The 24,879-nt window shown below is 49.6% G+C and overlaps 7 protein-coding genes across 7 annotated transcripts; 3 read left to right on the top strand and 4 right to left on the bottom strand.

Annotated features, from left to right (window-relative positions):
* Window positions 1-43: 43 nt before the first annotated feature.
* Window positions 44-3,187, bottom strand: LACBIDRAFT_291133 (urease; the record flags this gene model as incomplete). Its single annotated transcript, XM_001880551.1, has 12 exons — window positions 44-376; window positions 442-580; window positions 648-943; window positions 1,004-1,116; window positions 1,168-1,224; window positions 1,277-1,322; window positions 1,382-1,864; window positions 1,912-2,021; window positions 2,078-2,507; window positions 2,567-2,807; window positions 2,861-3,084; window positions 3,143-3,187. 12 exons carry the CDS (start codon window positions 3,185-3,187, stop codon window positions 44-46), a joined length of 2,517 nt encoding a protein of 838 aa, XP_001880586.1.
* A 1,417-nt stretch (window positions 3,188-4,604) lies between these two features.
* LACBIDRAFT_294118 (uncharacterized protein) lies at window positions 4,605-6,690 on the top strand (the record flags this gene model as incomplete). The annotated part of the gene is given in 7 exon segments (XM_001880779.1): window positions 4,605-5,501; window positions 5,960-5,970; window positions 5,990-6,026; window positions 6,133-6,196; window positions 6,340-6,425; window positions 6,445-6,510; window positions 6,619-6,690. The coding sequence occupies 7 exon segments, from the start codon at window positions 4,605-4,607 to the stop codon at window positions 6,688-6,690; spliced, it is 1,233 nt and encodes a 410-aa protein (XP_001880814.1).
* A 1,816-nt stretch (window positions 6,691-8,506) lies between these two features.
* On the bottom strand, window positions 8,507-11,391 carry LACBIDRAFT_326742 (uncharacterized protein; the record flags this gene model as incomplete). Its single annotated transcript, XM_001880550.1, has 10 exons — window positions 8,507-8,809; window positions 8,860-8,980; window positions 9,071-9,198; window positions 9,459-9,563; window positions 9,693-9,718; window positions 9,818-9,906; window positions 10,096-10,133; window positions 10,343-10,391; window positions 10,605-10,686; window positions 11,334-11,391. The coding sequence occupies 10 exons, from the start codon at window positions 11,389-11,391 to the stop codon at window positions 8,507-8,509; spliced, it is 999 nt and encodes a 332-aa protein (XP_001880585.1).
* Window positions 11,392-16,407: 5,016 nt separating this feature from the next.
* Window positions 16,408-18,018, bottom strand: LACBIDRAFT_296899 (uncharacterized protein; the record flags this gene model as incomplete). The annotated part of the gene is made up of 1 exon (XM_001880549.1): window positions 16,408-18,018. One exon carries the CDS (start codon window positions 18,016-18,018, stop codon window positions 16,408-16,410), a length of 1,611 nt encoding a protein of 536 aa, XP_001880584.1.
* Window positions 18,019-18,036: 18 nt separating this feature from the next.
* LACBIDRAFT_296898 (uncharacterized protein) lies at window positions 18,037-18,672 on the top strand (the record flags this gene model as incomplete). Its single annotated transcript, XM_001880778.1, has 3 exons — window positions 18,037-18,040; window positions 18,100-18,258; window positions 18,314-18,672. 3 exons carry the CDS (start codon window positions 18,037-18,039, stop codon window positions 18,670-18,672), a joined length of 522 nt encoding a protein of 173 aa, XP_001880813.1.
* A 3,203-nt stretch (window positions 18,673-21,875) lies between these two features.
* Window positions 21,876-23,665, top strand: LACBIDRAFT_296897 (uncharacterized protein; the record flags this gene model as incomplete). The annotated part of the gene is made up of 13 exons (XM_001880777.1): window positions 21,876-21,939; window positions 21,996-22,028; window positions 22,085-22,104; window positions 22,163-22,177; window positions 22,231-22,269; window positions 22,329-22,414; window positions 22,467-22,575; window positions 22,633-22,801; window positions 22,860-22,995; window positions 23,060-23,099; window positions 23,156-23,187; window positions 23,237-23,456; window positions 23,513-23,665. 13 exons carry the CDS (start codon window positions 21,876-21,878, stop codon window positions 23,663-23,665), a joined length of 1,116 nt encoding a protein of 371 aa, XP_001880812.1.
* On the bottom strand, window positions 23,654-24,753 carry LACBIDRAFT_296896 (uncharacterized protein). Its single transcript, XM_001880548.1, has 2 exons — window positions 24,206-24,753; window positions 23,654-24,145 (listed from the first exon to the last, which is right to left on the bottom strand). The coding sequence occupies exons 1-2, from the start codon at window positions 24,600-24,602 to the stop codon at window positions 23,862-23,864; spliced, it is 681 nt and encodes a 226-aa protein (XP_001880583.1). The 5' UTR covers window positions 24,603-24,753; the 3' UTR covers window positions 23,654-23,861.
* Between the last annotated feature and the right edge of the window lie 126 nt (window positions 24,754-24,879).

Raw genomic sequence — 24,879 nt, 5'->3', positions numbered from 1 at the left:
TGTACATATCGATCCTTTCTGTATTCCGACCCAAAATGAAAGCTTAGAAAAGGTTATAGACTCTCGAAAGGGGTAACGTCGTCGCAGGCTCTATATCCATCAACTCCCCATCAGCGCGCACCTCGTAGCTCTCAGGATCAACCGTCATCTTCGGGGTCGCGACATTCCACTTCATATCTTTCTTCGTCACGGCCCGACACCCGCGCACGGCCTCGAACCGTTTTGACAAGCCATACGACGCGATTACCCCAGAAGTGATAGAGATCTGGGACACGAATGATACGGAGTTTAGCGAGGCGGATCGTGGTTTGGCGCCCCACATTGGCTTGGAGTAGAACGGCTGAACGGTGGGTATGGATGCGTTGGCATCTCCAATCTATTTTGTGGGGAGCAAAGATCAATCAGTCATCGTGTGACAAGTGAAGTGAGGTAGATACGGACCTGCGCCCAGACGATCACGCCGGACTTGAGCACCATCTCGGGCTTTGACCCAAAGTTTTCTGGTTTCCAGAGGACGAGATCTGCCAACGTGCCAACGGCAACATGTCCTACAAGGTGGCTTATCCCATGCGTGATCGCGCTTTCAAACCAAACCAGTTCGTGAGTTTCGTGAAAAGTCAAGAATGGAGAACAGAGAAGAAACCCACGGGTTAATGGTGTATTTTGAGATATATCTCTTCACACGACCATTATCTTTACCCTCCACATCTCCCAAAGATGTCAGTGGGCCCCTGAACTCACGAAGCTTGCTCGCCGTCCTCCACGTCCGACTCACAACCTCCCCAACGCGGCCCATGGCCTGTGAATCTGAGCTGATGATGGATATAGCTCCGCTATCGTGAAGAACGTCTTCTGCAGCAACGGTTTCAGCTCTGATGCGTGATTCGGCAAACGCGAGATCTTCAGGGATGGATTTGTCGAGGTGGTGGCAAACCATTAGCATCTGTGTGTAGTGTGTGAGTTATGTATCATGTGGTGGGTGGATGTGGGGAGGAGGACGTACATCCAGGTGTTCTTCTAGGGTATTGTTGGTATATGGGCGAGTTGGGTTCGTGGATGACGGGAGGACGTTCTCCAGCCCGCAAACTACGATAATATCAGGAGCATGTCCGCCACCTGTATAACGTTAGAGATGCAATAAATACTATTTCAAAATAGAAAACTCACCTGCTCCTTCGCTGTGGTATGTGTGAATGGTACGTTTTCCAAATGCAGCAATGGTACCTACACATTGAAATCAGTCAAAACTCCAATGAACAGGAAGAGAAAAACATACTCTCAACAAATCCACTCTCATTCAAGGTATCTGTGTGTATATTAACCTGCCAACCCAACCACTCAGCAACTCGCAAACAACCACAAAAAAAAATCCCACACACACCTGAACATCATACTTATCCGCAACATCCAAGCAATTCACAATCGCAGCTGGGGTAGACCCCCAATCCTCATGCAACTTCAACCCCCCAGCACCAGCCCTAACAACCTCCTCCACCGCCATCGGCCCCGCATCGTTCCCCTTGCCCGTAAACATGAAATTCATCGGCAGCTCATCCGTCGCCGCTAGCATATGGCGCATATAAAAAGGGCTACTAGTACACGTCGTCGCGTTCGTTCCCGCACTAGGCCCAGTCCCGCCCCCAATCATAGTGGTCGTACCAGCCGCGAGGGCTTCCTCGACTTGTTGTGGGCAGATGTAGTGGACGTGTGCGTCGATGGCTCCGGCGGTGATGATGAGTTTTTCGCCGGCGATGACTTCGGTTGAGGAGCCGATGATGAGTGCAGGGTGGACGTTCGCCATGACGTCTGGGTTGCCGGCTTTGCCTATTCCTGCTATGAGTCCGTCTTTTACGCCGATGTCTGCCTGGGTTTGGGGTTAGTTGGCGTGTGTGCATTTGAAAAAGGTAATACCTTGTAAATGCCAGACCAGTCGATGATGAGTGCGTTGGTGATGACTAGATCCAGAGTTTCCGTGGAAGAGCGGTTGGTCGCTTGTCCCATACCTTCTCGAATCGATTTACCTTGTGCACATCATTATATTAGAAAGGTATAAAAAACTGATGATAGAAAGACATACCACCGCCAAATTTAACCTCATCCCCATAAACAGTCTCATCATGCTCAACCTCAATCCACAACAGCGTATCCCCAAGCCTAACCCGATCACCCACAGTGGGGCCAAACATCGAAATATACTTCTCCCTCCCAATATCCGTATCCTCCTGGACTTCCAACGCCCCAGGTTCAGGCACATGGGAGAACCCACGCTGCAGCAACCCAAAGATGATATCGTCCGTCCGCGATAGATCCACAACACCCGTAGCCAGGTTGTTGCCTCCAGAGATGATACGTGTGCCGGCGATCGACACGAGGGTGACGGATTTCACGTCTCCAGGCTCGAAGCGGACTGCGCTGCCCGCTGCTACGTCTAGGCGCTTACCGTATGCTTTAGCACGATCGAAGGAGAGCATGGGGTTGACTTCGATAAAGTGGTAGTGCGATCCGATCTACATTACGGATTGCGTGAGTTCTATGAATTGATTTTGGGGTAAGCAGAAGTCGATACCTGAACAGGTCGATCTCCATTATTGGTCACCCTCAACCGTACACGGTCCCGCCCCTTGTTGAGTATAATCCTCTCCTTTTTGGAGATAATGGCACCAGGGACTTTCTCAGACGCGTATTCGGATTCATCGAGCAGCGGGAAAAGCGTCTCGGACGGAATAGGCAGGAAAGAGCCGTACAGCGCTGATTCCAGGTTCCCAGAGTCCGTGCAAATGGGGTCATGAACCGTCACCAAAAACACTCTAACATTAAAACTGTCGGTCTCGAGCCAACTCCTCTCGTGTTGGAGACGTACCCGTCTTGAAACGTTCCCTCGACCTGTATCTCGTGCAAAAGCGCCGGGACGCTTGGCAGGACGTGGCGCCGGCCCAGGAGGGTTTTGCCATGGTGCATGAGCTCCGCTACGGAATATACACCATCCCTAATGCGTTCTTGCAGCTGTGAGGCGATGAGGGCGACTGTTTCCGTTTGGTTCAGGCGCAAGCCCCTTGCTAAACGTTTTTGGGCTAGAAAACCTGCCTTTTGGTGTGATTTGTTTGTTGGTATATTGGTAGCCGAGCCAAGGAAATAGACTCACCTGGTGAAGCAGGAGTTTCGCCTCTTCTCGAGGCAAGAGATGCATTTTGAGAGGAGAGGGCCTGTTCTGGGGAGTAGAGGCGGCGTTCTCTCAAGTGATAAGGGAAAGCATGGAGATAAGAACTTGGAAGATTGGGCAGAAGGCCAGATTAGATTAGATGGATACTTTTCAGCTCCCACACTTGTTTGAAGTTGTGGGTGTGCTGTTCGACACGTCCCCCAGCTATCTTTTGTGTTTCGTACTTTTGTTTTCCTTCGTCAGGCATATCCAGTCCTTATTATTCCTCACGCCGGTCTCAATTGCACAACAACATTCAACCTGTTCATTCTGTATGTATTCCTTGTTCTCCTCTCAGAATACCGGCCGACGTCAATTTGACTCTTTCTGTCTTTGTGACTACAGGACTCGCGGTGGATGAATTCAATTCACCGGTTCATTGTCTCGGTCTGTCAGTGCAGCATACAGAAACTCCGCGAATTGCTGCCTTGATCAAGTGATGCGCCTTACACCCGACCAAATCCCGACGATCCCGCCTCCGCCGTGCTCGAACGGGTATCCAGGTACTGCGGAATGGGCGAGTCATTGTGGTATCGCCTCACGATGAACACGTTTCCCAGGTATTATTGACACCCTGTTTGCTTTAGCCTGTTCGTGCGTCTATCAGTTGGTTCTTGAACCAGCTTTCAGTGGTCCAAATTTATCTGGCGTGTGTACACACCAACTGCTACCAAAGACGAAACGAGATGAAGCAGCGTTGTGCCGGTTGCGCAACTGTTCTGAAAGTCGCCGACTGTCACTGACTGTGACATTTCGCAACCAAACACGACCGCGACTTTGCGGGGTGCCAGGGGTGTCCTCATATATTATGTAATGTAATTTTAGGTGTAGAGACTTCTGAGATTTCGAGGTGGATTTGACTTTCTCACGATCTACAGTTGACTGTGAGTCTGTGACCTAAGGTCGGTGACGCAGAACAACTGTCACAAGTAGCACGCAAAATGGATTGTGGTAGATACGGAACATGATATAGAGGAATCTAGAACAGTGGTAGATACAGAATATGATGTAGGAATAACTGTGCAGCGTTAGAAGACCGTGCAGTGCGATATAGCACATGCCCAGAGGTAGGACCCCATGGCACCGCGCAAAGTTGCGAACGTTTGACCGTTGACGACCTTTGGTGACTCTCTCACGATTTACGGTTGGTGACTGTGACCTCAGGTCGCCGACCCGCACAACGCTGAGATGAAGCGATGAAACCTTTGGAAGGGAAGGTGTGGCCATGTGGAGCACCGCCACTCCTGATCCGTGTTTGGCTGACTAAAAAAGGGAAGGTGAGTCACTTTCACACAAAGTTATGTTTTGTTGTGTGTTTTTGCTTGTTCCCAGGCTGGGTACGCTTTTGTTCTGAGCCACGATATCAACTCGGACAGAGTCAAAGGTAAGGCTGCCACTCCTACAAATGTCTCTGCTTCAGTCCTCTGCATCCACTCTCCCCTCACCCGCTCCCCAGCAGCCCTCCCCTCCCCGAAAGCGTACTTCTTCCTTCTGCTACCCCAGCCCAGCCTTGTCACCCAACCCAAGGCCCGTTAAAGCTCAACGCACAGAGCCTCCTGCACAAATGGGCTCCTTACGCCGCACAGAGACGCTGCTGGTCTTGCCCACCATGTCCACAACGGCTTCCTCATCCACCACCCCAACGCCACCTGCCCCTGTACCCTACCACCGTACGCTGCAGTACTACAAAGACCAGCGCCAGCGCCGCAAACGCGCCGCCGATGTACCCACTACACACATAGATCCTCCCCATGTCAATCACGTTGCTCCGCAGCAGCAAGTCCAGCCTTCGCCCCATTCACAGCCTCAGCCCGCACCACAGAGAACTGGGAGATCAAGAACGCCACGTCGCCAGCAGCAACCACCATGCCCATTACTCACACAAATCATCCTCCCCTCCGTATCTAATCCCGTCGTTCAGATTCGCACATTCCGCTCCTCCTCTCCACTATCACCCACCCGCACCGCCCTCCCCGGCCGCCCAGTCTTCCCCCGCTCAAAGGCGGAACCAGACCTATACCGCAAAGCTATCATCACGCGCATGCGATGTTCCCCAGAGGGCCGGAAGATTCTGCACATGGGCCCGAGGCTCGCGCTGTCCATCATGACCGCAACCAAGGAGCTCGAACGTATCGTTGCGGATCAGCACGAGAAGGACGGGGATGTGGTCATGGCTGATGTCACTGTTGCGGATGCACCCCCAGCCCCAACATCCCTGGCTCCGCAGCAACTGAAGGGGTGCAGTGCCCTCCCGGTGTTGACCAACTCTTGGGTCGTTGTCAAGGGTGACGATTGGGAGATGGTGGATTGCGGAGCGTGATCGACATTGACGTGAATCCCACTCACCACCAAGGAGTAATTTATCAACCAAGGACTATCGGAATGTTGTTTGTATTCAGCTGTATAGCTCGGTGGATCGTTTCCCCCTTCCTTCGTTCCTCTCTCCCTCCCACACTGCCTACCTACACACCGCACGACACCCACGGGGGACTTTTTCATCTATCTTATTAATATTGATGCCTTGCAAAGTTGCAGGTCTTCTTGTGTTCTTTGTTCTCATTCTCAGGTTGTTTGTTGTCTCTACCACCACTACTACTACTCTGGTTTCCTTGTACCCTCCACACATGCAATTGTATTACCTACCTCACGACACACGATTATTCACCAACTACTTTACTTGCTAAGATTACTCTTACTTTGGTCCTTTGCGATAATCAGCGCCCGTACCCAATCGTAAATGATGACTCGAATGATCATTAGTTGGCGCTGCCGTAAGTGACTCGTTGACAGGTTGACTCGAGAAATGTCTGACTGCGGGCGGGCGCAGGTGTGTAAATGGGGTAAATAAAGCTGCAGGGCGCGTAAACGAAGAATCAGATGACCGCGAAGTTGTCAGAGTGCGGCGCGCCGTTCCGAGGATGTGCTGTTTATAGAATGACGTATTTAGGCGTTTGAAGACGAGTACAGGGATAATGGGTAACAAGATGAGGCTGTACGGTAAGTACGTGGTACAACGGAACAGATAAGAACAGATACGCCATTGGTATACAAAAGATACTTGGACAGGTTGTTGTAAGATCACGAAAAGACGGAACACCATAATTAACTTCACCGACGGGAGAACCCTTCTGGGTTGGAAGCTGCACCACGCGCCCTTGCTTGGTACACGTATGCTCCGTCGGCCGCGCTGGAGTTCGAGTCAGTGACTACGCCCCGTGTTGTTGTAGTAAGTAAGTTCCGTCCAGTGCCACCTGCGTGACGCGTCGCACCGAGCAGTTGATAGTTATTCAGTCGGACCGGGTTTTGGTAGAGTAAGCAGTTGATTACGATCAGCCTTCGCTGGGGGAGCTGACTGGCCGTGAGTGTATCGTATGAGTACAGTGCCACTGAAGTCACTGATTTGGATCGGACTTTGCCAGTGGTACGTATCGAACTTCTGGAGTGCGCCGGGAAAACTTGCGAACTCGTGGAGCCTGGAGTGTGGTATCTAGAAGAGTCGACGTGATAACACCAAGCCTTTCAGACCGGAAGTGTGACGGGACACGGCAGCACTGGTATTGATGTACTGTGTGCATTGAAGTTCAAGTACCCAGCCCTACTAGGCAAGTATGCTCCGTCTAGTACCTGTCATCCGGGTTGAGTTGAGTCACTGATTCTCGGACCAAATTTTGGTAAGGAAGTGGTTGACTAAGGTGTATGCGAACTTTCGAGTTGTGGAGCATGGAGTGTAATTATCAAGAAGCGTTCGCTGGGATTATTCAAAAAACACCACTTTTTGTTGGCTGGAAAGATTTATGTTAAAGTTGTGCACACTGCAATGTTGCAACACCTGCCACTCGGACCGATTCTCGTACCGTAGAGAGACAGAAACGGCTGACTGAGACCTGAAGGTAGCGAGCGTTGGCTCGGACTCTTCGGGGTACACCCACGCTCCATTCATAGTACGCTTGATGGGCCAAGATAGTGCTCCTACACGTTAAAATTGTCCCCTTTACGCTCCATCCAGTCAAACGCGAGTCTGGTTCTCGGTCCATGGATGCAGGCGATCCGGCGAACTTGTGAAGCTCGAACTGTAGCGATACTTCTGCTCTAGTAGACGCGTCGACTCGAGCGCGTAAGTGTTCAGGGCACCCCAAACTCTGAATGGAATCAAGCCGTTCAAGACCAAGACTTTGTATGTCGGAGTTACAGCTTCACAGGCGACAGGGCTAAAGCGTCATCCAGTTCTGCACAACGCAGAGTGCCCACCAGTCAGCTTAAAGGAAGCTACGAGCGGCTAGAATGACAAGAACGGTAGGCGTCGCTACCGCCCTGATTGGCACTGACAGATCCAGTTCTAATAGGCACTTGCTTAATAGATCGTCTCAGACTGAGTGAATTACTCACGCAACGACTGGATATTTTTTTTCTTCTTGAAACAGTGGTGGCATACCTTTGCCGTTGCAGTTGTATTCAAGTTGACTATTTGCGAGTAGGATAAAGTGCACCACCAGGATTTGCAGGACATCCCATGTACGATTTCAGCGTGGACTAAGATGGACCTGGATACATCAGGAAAAAATGACTTGATTCAGTAGTTCTATATAGCCACAGTATTTATAATAGACTGGTATACAAGTCCCCCCATGAGTTGCTTCGGTAGTTCTCCCTTGCATTGTGGTAGGCACCAGTAGTCTTTCCTTGTATCGTAGTAGATACCAGTAGTATCTCAACACTTCAAGGTAGCACTGGGTAGTTCATGCCTACAGCAGCTACCTGATCTACTAACAATGTTTATTTTGGCACACATGCATAGGAGTCGCAAAATGGAAAAATGCATTGCAAAATGTAACTATCAAACAACTACTCAGATTTATCTAGACTAATCATTCCCAGTTCAAAAGCTCCACATGAACCCAATCTTTGGCAGCCCGGAAACGAGGCAAGAGGAGGCCGTGCGTCGAGGGAGGGCGGGGGCCATTCATCGCGTGATTGTGTGAGGGAGGGGAGGCCATTTGTTGGGGGAGTGGGGGAAACTATTCGTCAAGGGAGGGGGGAGCTGGAGGCGTGCATCCTAAACTAAATAAGGTGGCATAAGGAAGAGAAGCACAAAGATTTGAACAACTCGAAGCATACCTGCATTCATTGCATGATCGCGTGAGGAGGAGAGGCCATTTGTTGGGGGAGGGGGGAGACCATTCGCCGAGGGAGGGAGGAGCCGGATGCGTGCATCCTAAACTGAATAAGGCAGCATGAGGAAGAGAAGCACGAAGCTTTGAACAACTCGAAGCATACCTGATGACACCAAAGCACCATAACATGCCGCTATCAACGCAGATCCGAGATCGACAGGTCGGATGGCGCTAGATGGCTTTGTAAGTCTTCACGAGTGAAGTGGTAGTGTGAGTGGGGGGGGAGGGGTAGATGTGTTGATGCCGCGGGTGGTGGTGGTGGTGGTGGCGCGTTTTGTGTCTGTAAAGGAGGAGGAAGGGTTTGCGTTGAACTTGTTTCGGAGGGTGGTCTTCTAAAATTCGTGGCAGCAGCAGCAGGTCTGCGCTTGAACACGAATTTACTCCTTGGCACGTTTGGTACTCGCAACGCCTCACTGGAACGCTCCAGCTCCTTCAGTTGCTAGATAAAAATGTCAGACACCTCTACGAGGGCCTCGAAAATGCACTAACAAGTTTGTTCTGCTTCTGATGAATACTCAGCAAAGAGCCCATCGTGCCAGCGAGCGTCTTCGTCAAAATCGCGAGTGAGATCGAGAGTTCTTGAGGAAGCTGGTCGTCGAGGGAGGGTTCTCTGTGAGTCACATTCATTGAGGCTGTTCGTCAGAAAGGGCCCTTCGTCGAGAGAGGAGGCTGTTCGTGGATGGAGAGTACTTTGAGCCACATTCGTTGACGGGGGAGACCATTCATTGAGGGAGGGGGCAGACTATTCATCGAGGGAAGGAGGAGGCCGTTTGTCGAGAGAAGAGGCTGTTCGTCCTTGGTTCGTCGAGGGAGGAGGTCGTTTGTTGACTGGTGGGAAGGAAGAGCAATGAATTTCCGTGTTGGGAAACACGAAAGTCAACATGATCACATGATGTCGGAGTTTCAACGGACTTAAACGAATTGCTGACTGCCGCGTTCCAACCGCGTTCTTCATGATGTGCGTACTTTCTTCTTCAAGCCATATCTTCGTTACCATTATGTCTCCTCCAACACTTGCTTGATCTTTATGTATCTCATACACGATTTTTACAAGATTAATATTTTGCTGCATGTGTGCTATTACTTACTAAGTATACTAGCAATGGGAGCCTATAAGCCAGACTTTTGTCCTGGAATTTGCAGGGTGCTGCTGCATGGGAGTAGAACTCAGATGGCCAAATTGCCAATACTACCTGTGCAACTGATGATAGTGCAAGGTAAACTCAGGCAACTGATTCAACTGAGTTTGCTTGATGGGATATCAGGACTACTAGCACATGCCATATAATCTACTAATGTCTACCATGTCTATATCAGCCTACTGGGTATATTGTGAGAAGAATGAAGGCTACATATATGATGTGCAAACTACATAAACATTTTCTTTTTCCTGATGTAGCACACATATCGAGCTCAAGAACAAGGATGAGAAGGAAATTATACGTACCCTGGGCCTTCTCGAGGTGAGTGGGTAATCTTGTATAGAACGACGAACGCCCGCCGTCCCAAAACAAGGCCGGAAAGAAAAGCAGAGTTCTACTTGAGAGAGGTATAGCTACTATCAGTGACCAGGAGTTTGAAACGATTTGACCTTTGGCTGAATTATGCCACAACCGCTACACTCCGGGCCTCCAAATTTTGTGTGGTGGTGAATGTGTATCTCATGAACATGAATATATTTTTAGTTTTTTTATTGAACAGTGGTGGAAGCTGACGGAGGCGTACCGGTCGTCGAAGTCGATTGTTTCGGGAGATTGAAATGGCTGTCACGTCCAAGTCACATCCAACTGTCAGAATTTTGATAGGTGATGCAACTGTCAGGGTTCAAACGGCTCAGGTGCCATGTCTGGAACAAAATAACGCCTAATCGGGCGTTATTTAACACCCGTTTGGGAACAATCAAAAATTAACACCCAATTGGGATTGCCATCAAAATTAACACCCGAATAGGCAGGCAGCCTCTAGCACACACAATCTTCCACAAAACCATAACTTGCGCCGCAGGCTGAGAAAAAAAATACCTGTATTTTATGTTTACCTCTACTTATGTGGTCAGTAAAATTTGATAGGCAAAATGTCTGAAATCACAGTAATGTAGTTCTGCAACCTGGGAAATTTTAACACCCGATTGGGATTAACACCCAAATAGGCAGCTGCTCAAGCAGTTCACCTCCCTACAGGCTTTTCTTGTCGTGTTATGTGCCACAGGCCAGAAAAATATTTGAATAGCTCACTTTACTTGTGATAAATTGTAGGATACTCCAATTTGAACCCAGAATGCATTTTTGAACCATTGGGAAGAAATTTTGTGTTGTTCTGAGCATATAAAGTCAGTTCTACTCAATGCAATTGCTCATCAAAGTATGAGTCAATGCTAATAAAATATTTCAGGGTATGTGGAAGCACTTTACATACACTTCTCCTTCCTAATGGCATGTTGCCATCCAGCAGGCAACAAAAAAAGAATCAACAGGTAAAAAATATTGTTGCACTGCTATCAAATGCTGATACATGAGCTACTGGTATGTTATTAATATTTCCTGACATTGCCTTGAGCTTCATGTGCAAAAGAGTTGTACTTATATCAATATCTGGACTGTGTTACAATAAATCTATCCAAAATTGAAAATAAATCTGTCAAAATTGAACAACTTTTGCTCTTGATCTACAATTTTACATATGTAGTCAGGGTAAAGTACCCTACTTCTTAGATGCACATTTTTGAAAAAAATTGAAAAACCATTGACTGTTCCAGACATGGCTCCAGAGCCTATCAAACTCCTGGTCACTGATAGTATTGGGACAGCTGATGGAGGCATGTTGGGTCATTCCAGTGGTGGTTCAAAGGGTCGAGTCAACAGAAAACTAACACAAACAATAACTCAGATACAACTTGGACCCACAGATTGTGACCCGCCACACCAATTGCCCACAGGACGCGAAACTTCACCGTCAATACACACCCGTGATGGGAGGCCCGTCGGGAGTAATTTCTCGCAACATGGTGGCTGGGAAACCCATCGCTATGTACTTTGGAAAGATGGTAATCTGCTGGTCATCGAGGCTGAAACTGCTCAAGATATTGAAAATTCTAACTGGATTAATAGTAATGCACTCCACTATAAACTAGTAGAAGAGGAGAATTTTCAACTTGGTTTAATTGTATGTTTTTTTCTCATCAATCAGAAATCCGACTGAGCGCTGTCGAGTCGTTTTTCAGCAAAGCCTTTTGAGTGGCATAGAGTTTGGAAAAACTAATTGGGGATACTTGACCCGAGGCTCTGGGGGCTATCGAATTGTTAAGAAGGAGAGGCCCCTGCCCAATATTTCCTGTCCACTTTGGGCGACCTTTTTTTTTTTTTTTTTTTTTTTTTTTTAATGTCAAATTATAGTCTATTGGGGCAAGGCCCCATGTCAGACTTTACAACTTTGTAGACTACCTAAGGCCCCTAATGCCTTATACCTGACCCCCGTTGACTGTCCCCTGTACTGGTGAAGGCACGCCCGAGGCGTTCATTCCCCCACACAGCCCGGCACAGAAACGCCGTTTGGGAACACGTCGGTATGGTGAGCGGGGTAGTCTCGTATCCCTCTGCTTATCTGATGCAGTCTGAATGTGGTGTGTTTCTTCTTCCAAGTACCCGATCGCCATGCGAAGGGTACAGCTAATACGGGACGAGCGCAGTCAGGGAAAAGTGAGTTTTGTTGGTGCTTTGCTGCCGTTGGCTTGATTGATTGTCGAGCGCTGTCGGCCTGGCAGTATGTGTTTATCGCTTGATGTCCGCAAGCTGAGATGCAGGTAAAAGATAGAGGGGGGGTTTTGTGGGCGAGCCCGCCGGCAGAGAGCCGACTAGTCTGTCCAGACGTCGTTCCTTGATGTAGTGTACAACCTGTGAATATAATGTGCTATCTGTCAACCTTCCTCAGATTCCAACTGAGAGACGTCACCTATTGAATCCCCTAGCGACTTCTTGAGGCGCCCTGTCCGGCCCACGAACTTGAGCAGCTCCTTTATCCTCTTCATACTCCCCATGATCCCCTTGAGGTCCCTTGAATAGCGGCCCAAGGCTCTGTCCATGTCATAGCATTCTGCAGCATAAGTCTGGCACTCGAACAGGAAGTGGATCACTGTCTCTGTGATCTCCAAACGTCCTGCCTCCCAACACGCATCGCATCGCCTGACCCTCGACTTCTTGATATTGAAAAGGTAGCTGTTAAGCGGGATATGTCCTGTGCATATCTGTGTTAGTAGGCTGGCTTGCGGCCTTGATAGCTTGTTGCTGATCTTCCGGAATTTGTTGAATGGGAAGTCTGTGTCGATGTGTTGAAATCTTGCATAACACGGAGAGGCCGCCCACGCTTCCGCCCATCTTGCCTTCAATTTCCCTGTGAACTCTTGTTTGACTGCCGTGGCGCTGTATGGCAACCGCTTCCTCAGTAATGGCGGTAACTCCTCCCACGGGCTCGAATCCCCTAGCGCTGCCTTCTTCGCCTCTTCGTCGACCTTCTCATTTCCCGCTACCCCCTTGTGCGCTGCAACCCATTTGAGTGCGAATTTGTCTGTACCTGTCTGGATGGGGACATCAGTACCGTCAGTCATCGCTTCCGTCAGTCTCAGATACTCCATTACGAGGTATTGCCCCGGCTTCGTCTTCCTCGCTCCCATTGATCTGATGAACGCTTGACTGTCAGTGTAACTGGTCACCGTTGCCTTCCCCACCTCAGGCCGTCCCTGTAACATCCACGCCACAAGAATGGACCCAACGGCCTCACCCTCGTAGGTTGTGTGTTTCGTCAGAGGCCCCAGGTGAAAGCGCAGCGTCTTCTCTGGCTTGTCAACCCCTTTCCTGTATAACACTGCTGCAGCCCCCACGTGTCCCTCATACCCCGAACCATCTGTGTATATCCTTATGTCTGCATCATCCAGACCCTCCTCCTTGATAGAATCTTCCTTCGATCCTGCGATCTTGGCGGAAAACGGTCTCTTGTAGGTAGTTGGCCTGGTGTCTGGCATCACTGTCTCGAAGTGTTTGGGTCTGATCCTGAAACACTCGATTAGCTTCTGCATCAGGGCAAGGTGGGTCCTGGCCGGCGTCTTGCTGTATCCGCGAATCATAGCCCTCGTTGGGTGTCCAGTTGGTAGAGTCGCCATCCGTACCACTGCAGCGTGGCAAATCCTTTCCAGCAGCAAGTTCACAGGTAGAACCCCGGCATGCGCATCCAGCAGGTCGTTGGGTGCAGTCCACAGTCCCCCCGTGATTGCCTTTGTCGCTATCCTCTGTATCTTACCCATGGACTTCATCGCTCTGACTGATCCACTGTTGTTCCGCATGCCCTCCTTCTTGTTCAGAGGCACATACCATACATCGAGTGCATACGTCATCTTCGGGATGGCCACCGAAATGTACAAGAGTCGCATGAGCCTGGGCCTGATACCTAAACTTGTGCGGGTTAGCCTGCGAAACATAAGTATATAGAAAGTCGCCTTCGCCATGGCCTCATTCTCCTGCATCTTCCACCTCAGCTGATTGTCGACGTGTACCCCCAGGTACTTGTAGCTCTCCACCTCCTTTACCACATTTCCCCTTAGCCGGAGTACTGGGTTCGGCCTATCCCCATCCTTCCTCACCCTCGGCTGGCAATGCATGACGGCCACCTTGCTAATCTCAAACCTCGAATTGTGGTCCTTTGCCCAGTCGAAACCGCCCTCTCTCCTTTCCATGTAGCTCTTAAGCGCTTTTGTCGTTTGCTTTAGCGTCTTGGCTGTCGCTATGACCAGTGCGTCGTCCACATAGCCGATGGCATCTTCGTCCAAACGTTGAAGGGCGTCCAGCAGATCTGCATTGTAAAGGATATAGAGTAACATAGATATTGGGTCCCCTTGTCCTATTCCGTTTTCGATGTCGATGAGTTCTGAAATGAAATCGTCAAATTTGAGCCTGGTCGTCCTCCCCTGTAGGAGCCTCTCGATAAATTTGACGTAGGTCGTTGGTATCCGTCTCTTCTTCAGATTATGGATTAGTCTGTCAGTAACCGCGTTCGGGAAGGCCCCTTCGACGTCTAGAAAGAGCACCGAAGCAACCCTCCTCTTACCCCAAGCCGCTTTGATCTTGCCCACAAGGTAGTGGATGGCGTCCGTTGTGGTGCGTCCTGGCCGTCCACCAAAGTGCGTATCCGGCAGCAGAGACTCCTTCTCCACCAGGTGGCTGATGTTCTCTGCTACGATCGCCGTTAGTACTTTCGGAATCGTGCATAGCAGGGCTATTGGACGGTAAGCTTTTGGCACTTCGTAATTGGGTTTACCTGGCTTCCTCAGCACCGCCGTAGTGAACTCCTGCCACCCTGAATAGTAGGTTCTCAGCGCGAAGACGCCTCTGAAAAGATGTACTAGATACTCTGAGAGGTGTTCGAAACACTTCTGGAGCACCACATTTGGGATTTCGTCCGGCCCACTCGCCTTAAACGGAGATAGCCGCTTTATGTGACGTTCTACTTGTTCCAGGGTGATGGGAGGCGGTGGTGGGAGTGGCTCCGGATATTCATAGTTCAGCGGCACTCTGGAGTGGTCGGGCTTCTTGGGAAAGAAGGCTTGCGCGAGGATTTCTGCCTTACCATCGTTAGTGTTGATCTCCCGTAGTAGCCCAGCTGCGCCTTCTCCTGGAACCTTGAGCGTAGGTACTCTTGACTTTCCCCCGTCGCCCGTTGGTTCCTTGAAGTAATGATTCACCGTCCAAAGGTCTTGCTCAGCTGCGTTCTCCAGGAAGTCCTCCCAGTGTCCTCGCTTGGCTTCTACTATAGCTTCACCATACTCGTTCCTGGCCTTCCGTAGCTCTGTGTGTGATGCGTGATCTGGAAGGGCCCTGAACTTGTATGCGAGACGACTTAGCTTCTTTATCGCAGTCTTCTGACAGCTGAGATCGCTGTTCCACCACCTTTTCGAGAACGGGCAGGGCTTGTTTTCCGGGATCCTGCAGCGTATAGTGTCTTGTAACGCCGCTGTCAGGCCTTCAGCCGCCTCCCGGAATTGCTGTTCTGTAGTAATTGGCTGAGGTGGTGGTATCTCGAGGAGATGTATTGCCAGGTTCTCTTGGAAGTCTTCCCAATCTGCCGCTCTGAAGTTGTAGGACGTCCTGTTCTCTGAGCGCGTCTGTGGCAGGTCAATGTAAGTAGCTATGGGAAAATGGTCAGTGGCTGGAGGCCTTAGCGAAGGGTCAACCTCACATCTGATGATCAGGTCAAAAATTTCCTCTGTGCACCACACATTGTCAGGGCGTGAGTACTTTTTCGTTACCATGTGTTCTAGGGTGGGCTGACCCTTCGGCAGCGCCATCTTCAGATTGAGGTCGGCCAGTGCTTCGATCAATCGTCCCGCGTCGTCCAACGCCTTGGCCGTGAACAGCCTGTCGTCCGTTTCCTCGTCCCACATCGGGTGGTGCCTATTGAAGTCACCAGCCCATATTAAGTGATCATCCTCCCTCGACAAAACTTCCGCTTGGTTTACGCGTAAGAACTCGCGGACAGAGCGTAGTGTTCTGCAGTGCATGCAGTCGTTGTAGATATTGATGACCGTTAGCCGCCCATAAGCGCCTGTCATCTGTATAACCGTAACATCGTTAGTTCCAGGGACATTCATTATCTTCCATGAGCTTGTTGCCAGTGCCGAGCTGACCCAAGTGACCGCTCTAGTAACCGGAGCTCCATCCTTGTATCGGTCCGCTGGTGCCACTGACACGAAGCCGTTTGGTGTCCTAATGTTTCCTGTGAAGGTGATGTGCGGCTCCTGGACCAAGACGATGTCCCATTCCTTTCCTGATACCCTGTTATACAACTCCAAGTGCACCTTTTGGGATTTGTTTAAGTTTACTTGTAGGATCCGTAGTCTTGTTGGCCGTTGTTCCGGTTGTTCAGACATGGACAATAACTGCGGGGGAGGAGCTGTCAGTGGGAGGAGAGCCGTCGCTCAATGCCGCAGGGGCTTCTGGGGATTCTGGATTGGGGAAATGTGGGGGGGGGGGACTTAGCTGCAGGTGGCTTCGATCATTGACGCATCCGCGTTTCCCTGGTGTACGGTCTCCCACCTGGAGCCACTGAGTCGAAGTTTAGCTGTGTTTGCCTGTATCTACTTTTCTGTGAGCCTGTCTGAGCATAGTTTACCTGTATCTCCGCCGGTGGGACTCGTCGGCCTTGCGAAGGGTAGGATTGAGACCATGTCCATGTCTCTCTTGCCGGGAAGAAGGGAATGTCGTTTGCTGGGTCCCTTGCGTTGAGTTCGTCGACCTTCCTGAGGAAAGTCGGGCATCCGCGGTCCCAGCTGGTGTGGTCGTCCGATTTGCACGACGTACAGTAAGTGACCCCTTGTTGGTTGCACTTGCTGGTCCAGTGGTCCCTTGCCCCGCAAGTACCGCATACATTTACCTCCTTTGTGACCACACACTCCGCAACGATATGGTCCCATCCCTGGCATTTGAGGCATCGAATAGGCTCCTTCCTGCACTTCGCTACCGAGACTCTCTTGTGGCAAATCGACAGGCCATTGACTATTGCCCTGTTTGCTGTGTCCGCGTCCGAGAAGGTGATGATGACATGGGCGAGGCGCTGGTCGGGACGCCTCCGCATCGGGGGCTTGATCCACCTAATCTTCGTCAGTACACCTGTTGGGATTCCGTTAGTTTCTTCAATCTCCTTCCTGTCCTTCTCGCTGCTGGGGTCCAGGCTCAATGGCACGTAGTAGGCAATGACGTTGTATGCCCTCGTCTTGAAAGAGGCCTCTGACTCCCCCAGCTCCCGCAGGAAGGCCTCTGCGTTCGCCTTGGAAGCCAGCCACACTGTGCCATCGTCCGTGACCATTTCCACCAGTATCCCACCGTTCTGAAGCTTCAACGCCGATCTCATTTTGTGTTTCTGGCCCGTTGCCTTTCCCATCGCTTCTGAGAACTTGCCTACAAGAACCGTGTTGGCGCAGTCTCTGAGCTTTGAGTCCCTGGGTAAGTCGATGAGGGCCTGTCGCTGTCGGATGCTCTCCTTCGCCGCCAGCCTGGGATTGGTATCTGGCGGTGCTCCAGATGCCGACCTAGTTAGTGCGTCCCTGTAAGTTGAGCCCCCAATACTTCCTGCCTGTTGTGCCGCCTTTTCCATTACCTCCACTAACTCCCCTGTTTTCTTCTCCAGCGCCTCCGTTCTCTTCTCCAGCTCCTCCGCCACCTTCTCCTTCAGACCTTCCGTGTACTCTTTCAGGTCGCTCGCCATCTCGCCGAACTGCGTATTGGCGATGTTTCTGATGGTCTTTGTTACTTCTTCCAGCTCGATTTCCTTCAACAGATATGCGACTGCGCGGACCGCGTTGACTGCTGGGCGTCCGATACCCTGCATAGCCGCTATCTGGAAGAGGGCTGTCGAGAGTGCGTCCAAAGTGGGCGTCACGCCTGCTGGTACGAATGTGAGCGTCTCTTCGAGGTATATCTTGCCCTTTTCGGCATCGCTAATCTCCTGATTGTTCCCCTCTATCTCCGCCGATCCAGCCGCCCTCGTCCTTTTCCGTTCTTGTGGTTGTGCTTCTGCTTCGACAGGTTGGGCATGTCGTGTGATTGTCATTTTACCTTTGCTCGTCAGAGTCGTCTGTGTCCTGGGTTTTGCGCCAGTCCCAGACATGATCTGGGCTTGTTTTCTATGGGTTTGAAACTAGTTTTAACGTTCTGAATGCTGTATCTAGCCCGGGTGCTCGTTTTGTAGTCGATAAGTCGCCCAAAATTTTCGGGGTCCTAGTCGGGGTGCCACGTGGTTCCGGTCCAAGAAAGGTTTGGGCGACCTTGATTCACGAAGATGAAATCGAAGTTACCAAGTGGGTTGATGCGGCGCAAAGACGAGGTGTTTGGAATGGGAAACCTGTAGGTAAGGAACCCCAAGATTTATTCGTTGGAGAATAACAAATTTACACGATTTTTAGATGTTCCAGTGGCCAAAACGCGTGGAAGGCGCGATACACGGTCTAAAAGCCATACAAGATTTAGACCTTTCGAAATTTATGGTCATTTGGTTGGACGCAACGGAGAAGTAGTGGGAATCGTCTCCGAAGCTGCTTGGGGACGAACCATTGCCCTTGGCGACCGCACCCTTGTCTACGAAACATTCGCGAGGCTACAAGCACATGGCTGTTTATTCGTTGGTATCAGTACCGGTCAAGTTCTCATCGCAGATGGCAAAGTTCGCCTTTTGGATCTGTACCTCTCGATTGCAACCCCCGATTTTGGCCTCAGGCTCCGCGTATGCTACTCGCACCGACACCATCCCCCGAGCATCCTCTGATGTCATACATGCATCTTGGTTTGAATACATTCCACGATTGGTGGAAATACGTTCTTTATGGAAATTTACGCGACGGCAAGTCTCCTGCCACTGGGCCTTCTCGTCATCGTGATCACGGTACAGCTTCCAAGCGTCATCGGAAAACAATGCTCCATGACGATCTGTTTACACCCCTCCCCTCGATTCCTCGAAACGGGTTGCAGTTTCAAGGAAGGCAATTATTCCCTGTCATCGGAAACGAAAGGAAATTTTTGTTTCTTACCCTTTCTGGCAGAGAGTCCCCTTCCTATCACCAGCCATTACTGAGGAACGACAACAGTGACGCCACTTCCGATAGCAGAATATCCATTTGCTGTCTATAATTTCACCACACTTCAAGACATGACAGGGATGTAATTTAACGTCTGCGTGTATCATACATAATTTTTGAGTATTGCGAGGTGTTGTCCTGCCTGTATGTGAACCCAATGATACATCGCAGTTTTTTGGAGAAGAAAAAAGCTAGCGAGAAAAACTGACCAGTATGAAAGCCGGAAAAAAGACATCGTGATCAGTTGGAAGCTGGCCTTGTTTGTGCTGTTGGACTTGCACACCGGTTTTTGGTAGAGTAAGCAGTTGATTACGATCAGTCGCTGGGAGAGCTGATTGAGTGCATCGTTAACAGCATGCAACTGTTCCTCCAGGTGGCGCTGAGTCACTAATCTGGATCGGATTGTGGTAACTGAAGTGCGCGAAAAACTTGCGAACTCGTGAAGCCTGAGGTAGAAGGGTCGACAGGGTAACACCAAGCCTTTCGGGCCAAAAGCGCTTTGGATCAACCTGCAGTACGTATCGGGCTGGAGTGCGTTGAGAAATCTTGCGAGCTCGTGGAGCCTGAAGTGCGGTATCTAGAAGAGAAAACCAAGTCAGTCCGGGAGGTGACGGGACACGGCACTGGGATCGCTGTACTGTGCAATTGATGTTCAGGTTACCCAGCAAGTATGCTCTGTTTGTACCTGCCATCCGGGTTGAGTTGAGTCACTAATTCTCTCATCGAATTTTGGTACGCACTTGCAACGATCAACGAAAGTCGTTGACTGGAGTGCATGTCAACTAGGTTATGGAGAGTGGATTGTTGCATCAAGAAGCGTTCGTTGGGATTGTTCAAGAAACACCACTCTTTTGTTGGCTGGAAATTTTTATGTTGAAGTTGTGCACACTGCAATGTTGGGCCGTCCAGTACCTCCCATTCGGACCGATTTTTGGATCGTAGAGACAATTATCGACAGAAGCGGTTGGCTGAGACCTGAAAAGTAGCGTCTAGAAGCGTTAATTCGGACTCTTCGGGGTACACCGAAACTCCATTCACGGTAAGCATGATGAGCCCAGATCGTGCTCCTACACAATAAAATTGTCCCCTTTACGCTCCATCCAGCCAACCGCGAGTCTGATTCTCGGTCCATAAATGCAGGCGATCTGGCGAACTTGTGAAGCCCAACGTGTAGCAATATTGCTGTCCTATTTGAAGCGTCGATTCGGGCGTGATTGTTCAGGGTACCTCAAACTCAGAATGAAATCAGGGATGCTGATTTTGAAGTTGACAGAAGCTTGAGTGGTGGGTACCGGCGAACGCAATGAGATACGCGTGAAGGAGGAGTAAGGTTTCCGAAAAGCGGGGCTGCTGACGGAATGGGCTTGCCTATCGGAAGATAGTCTATACAGGGAAGCCTAAGATTCGGAGGTTGCGCATTCCAACTTTTGAGTAGAACTGGTCGTAGCTCCAACTTGTTCGCTATACATCTCCTCATCGAAGGTGTCGTAGCCATAGCTTTGACAGACTGTTGAGATTTGGTTGAGAAATTGACAGGAAATTGAAGGCGCGTACTTAATCGCACAATGTTGTTACCTGTTTATTCTTGGTTTATTCTCGCTTATACTATCACCCGCTGACGCTCTACTATGCGTCCCTCCTCAGCAAAGTCAATACCGCGCTCGGTCCCGAACTTCCACAGAAAAGAAAAAACGACAAACAAACATCCTTGATACATCACCGTTTCTGGTATGGTGTCAGCTAATTATACGCACACCAATAGCTGTTTTGAAATCTGCGGCATTCACCAGTGCGTGCAGGTCATCTATCTCTAAAAAGATCTCAGAGCGGCAATTGTGCTCCTGGCTGATTCACGGCCGCCGCGCGACTCTCACGTCGGTAAGTACCAAGTTTATACATCTACTGCCGAGAGACTCACTGATGCGCTCCCAGGAAGCCTTGCCTTGGCGAAAGCAAGAAAAATTTGAATACATTGCTCCTCAGGCAACTCGCACAATTGGACGCTCAGCATACGAAAGATGAAATCTCTAGTCTAAGTAAAGCACAGAAGCTTATTGTCAAAATTGGCATAGACTAGAGCCCGGCATGACGTCGCTCATAGTTGAACATGTCAACACACCGTCGCCCCGGGATCTTCTTACTCGTTTGACACTGGATCTTGCGAATCTTCCCGGCTCTTCCCGCCAATCAATTTTTGCTTGCATAGCCCCGTCACCCCGTGGGCCCGCACAGTTTACACAACGTAGACCGTGACTGCTGTTGAAAAAAAAAAAAAAAAGGAAGATATCATATGGGTATTCCAACAATGCTCTACAACAATCCATAATAATTTAACAACAGATCCGAGCTGGAAGAAGTTACGAACAACAAAGAGGTGCATCTTGTTATGCGAGCGCCTCAAAGTGTTATACTTGGGTACATACACTTTGGGCACCTCCTATGACTGTCCACAACATACTGACAACGGCCAAATATCACCAAGTAAAAACATACAACGCCTACCAGTTCGACGCTTACCCTGACGTTATCTCGAACGTTATCTTGCCCTAGATCCCTCTCAGCTTGGCTTGAAAGCGATGGTACTCGGTAATCCTCGACCCACCAGTTTTTCAAGACCGTGTTGGACGCAAATTATAGAGCGATTCAAATTCAAAACACGCACGCACCAGGGATTCATGCTTTTGTTTATCGCCGCTCGATCATGGCTGATACGCTTGGACACCGCAACATTGCCTCCGAGGAAAAGGGGTTGAAGCCGGTTCCTGGCGCTAGAGATAGTTATTTAAGAATAGCCATGATCTACACAACATCTTCCATTTATTAACCCACCTGGCGTGGCGTTAGTCAATCCTCGACTTTTACACATTTCTGTTCAAACACCTGGCTATCGCATATGGACGAAGTCTCCACGTTTATCAACCTATATTCTCTCAACATCATTCCCCTTCGCGTTGTTTGTGAGTGTTCCATGAACTTTGGCGACCGTAAATTCATTTGAAGCAATTGTCATCAGTGGCGTCATTGACATGGGTTCTCCATGACTATCGTAAGCTTTTTTCTGCCGTACTCTTCATCTTGATTCAAAACAAGTGGTAACAATAGTTGTGACCCTTTATGACGAGGTACGCAACGGCGAGTCGCTTTCTCTTTCTATGCGCCTTGCTAAAAAAAAATCCACAGATGAAACTAGTTTGGGTCAGTATTTTATTTGATTAAGCCGTAATGTTAAGTTGACAAGTGTCGTGAAGCCCCAGCGGTGGAGCTTTGGGAAGATAATGTTTTTATGGGTCAGTTGTTTTTATATAAACAAACACATTCTAATCCGTTGCTGATTATGCCCCTCAAGATTCGTTATTATACGGTCGCTCTTTTGATTTTCGACACTCTCCAAATACACCTCTTCGCTCGACCTGGCGTTGTCAATGATGACCTGTAAGCCCGTAGCCAAGGATGCCTTTCACATTTTCATCATCCTTCGTATCAGGTGTGTGGCTATGGATCCAATCACCCGGCTGGCCGGTGCGATTAGTTTATGGTCCATCGAAATTGTCATGCAAGTCCGCATCTACGCATTATATCGGTGCTCGAAGAAGGTCAGCCTTAGCACTTGTATGGTTAGAAATTTAACTAATTTGCGGATACCAATACAGATAGCTCTTTTCAATGGCATATTGTTTTTGGGTTCCATTGGAAGCTTCTTATGGATCATGGTCCATAATTTCCTGCGCAGGAGGGCCTTGATCGCAGGCGCGATGCATTTACCGCTTCCTGGATGCCCATCCATTAACGGTGGGATACAGTGGGCTCAATGGGTTCCGGGTACTTTCTCCCTTCGGCTTTTTCAATCCAAATCGGCTTATATTCGTTTTTTTATTAGCAACAGTGTTTGAGGGTGTACTCCTCTGCTTTGCGCTTTACAAGACGTACAAAACATGTTCCGATCACATACGATTCCAGAAGCGCGTGACGCTGTCAGATGTTCTCCTCCACGATAACATCCTCTATTTCTTTGCGTGAGTTCCCATTTTTTGTTTGTATTCAACGAAGTATTTATTTATGCTGTTCAAATGTCTATAGTGTCACCAGTTTGCTGATTTTCAACAACTTGATGGTTGTTGTACGTGCGCCCCCCGTCGCCAACTATTTTAAACGATTGATCATTGATTCTTGCAGGGAGCGACTCGCATTCCATGGTTTGGATTTGGGTACGCTAGATTTTCTACCTTTTCAGACCGTCGTTTGACGGATCGCCAGTCCTTTTCACGCTGCACTGGGCATCATCACCACACGAATGCTTCTCCATCTCATCGAGTACGCAAACTCCACCCAAATTTTTGGGGACAGCAGTGGGCACATAAAAACAGAAATATTTGATGCGATTTTTGCGGTTCGTTCCGCTGAGGATTCCGACCTTGAAACAACAAATTTGATGAGTGCAGTATTTGATACCGACCTGGAAAGGCAAACATCCGGGGTAAGTAATTCAATGGACCTCTAATACTTACGCCGTACATTAACGTCTGTTCCTAGCTAACCTCGCCGGAGCATCAGTCGATGTCTGAAGTCTCACGCCGCACTGCAGGCCCAAGTACCATTTCCCATCTTTCGAGCGTTGCTTCGTCCGAGTCAAGTTCGATAATACCGAGATGGTACCGGATTTACTGGAGGGGCGAGGGGTCATGAGGTGGCAGAATTCAATTAATGCCCCGTCAAATATCTATTCTTCATTCAGATCAATTGTACATTAGATGCAACCAAAGGCGTAAACAAATTAATACCCCTTCAAGAAAGGTCGAAAGCGAGGCAGGGATATTAAGAAAGTCTTGAAGCGTAAGTTTAGCCGCGAAGTAAAGACGACAATCATAGACGTCATCGATCATCAATCAGTGGTTACGGCGCGAAATGATGGGCGAGCGGTTTTTGGGGTCGTTGTGTGATCACCATACACCTCCAGAACTGAGTCTGGGAAAACATCAGCAAGGAAGCCTTCACTCGACCTCCTTCCGATGCCACCATCGCTTGCGGGCGGTGGTATTGCCACGCATCCGGGACTCCATTGATCCTCATCACAGCAACTCCACATAGTGATCGTGCGTACGACCTTGAAGGCGAGCCCATCCGGAGTCCTAGATAGGAACTCGTAGACTTCATTTTCGAGATGACCTATGTAAGTACAAAGCAAAGTCCAGCATCCATGACATAACTCAAAGGGATGACACACACCTGGATGGTAGCCACTGACCTCCCTTTCCTCCTCTTTGACAGTTATTCGGCGCTCATCATGATGAGCGGCTTTGTGTGACATTCCGTGGGTTTTAGATTCGCGTCGCGATTTACGACGGGGCCGCCGATGTCTCGCCATTGTAGGCGTAGTCGGTGGGGAATCGTTGAATGGGAGAACTGCGGCCACTTCCTTGATGATAGCGCGGTGGAATCGAGGATTGCTATCCGCCAGTTTGAGCAAAATCGCGCGAAGCTTGGCCTCAGGCACAGCTGCAATCGATGTTCGCAGCCCTAGATTGCTAGGTTCCGAGGCACAATCCGAGTCTGAGTCGGTGGTGGGAGGGTAGGGTGAGGCGGAGTCATAGTGGCTTTCCGTCAGCGGGTAGAGGTTGACCATCTTGAATTGCGCCAGTGTGGCTCAAGCAGCACGATACAAGTAAGCGCACGATGAAGCGGAAGGCAATTGGCGCTACAGGAGAAAGGTGCGTGTTCAAGATAAAAGGCAGTTAGATAAAGGAATTGTGTATTGTGGCATCTTTTTGTCTTCGAGGTTCCAGAAGGTCCGCTACAAACAGTCGTTCCGATTCCGGACGACGGCTTGCAAGGCACCCTCAGTCCTAATTTGTGCAGAAGCCATGCCAAGCTATTTTGAACAAAGATCATTGAAAGATGAC

This window comes from Laccaria bicolor, genomic scaffold, assembly GCF_000143565.1.
Source record: "Laccaria bicolor S238N-H82 LACBIscaffold_11 genomic scaffold, whole genome shotgun sequence".
NCBI lineage: Eukaryota > Fungi > Basidiomycota > Agaricomycetes > Agaricales > Hydnangiaceae > Laccaria > Laccaria bicolor.
This window is presented reverse-complemented; position numbering and strand designations above follow the sequence as displayed.

Coding starts and splice junctions, on each gene's coding strand:
- LACBIDRAFT_296896 (XM_001880548.1), bottom strand. CDS start 24,602: ATGGTCAACCTCTACCCGCTGACGGAAAGCCACTATGACTCCGCCTCA. Junction 24,146..24,205: donor GGTCAGTGGCTACCATCCAG/GTGTGTGTCATC, acceptor GTACTTACATAG/GTCATCTCGAAAATGAAGTC.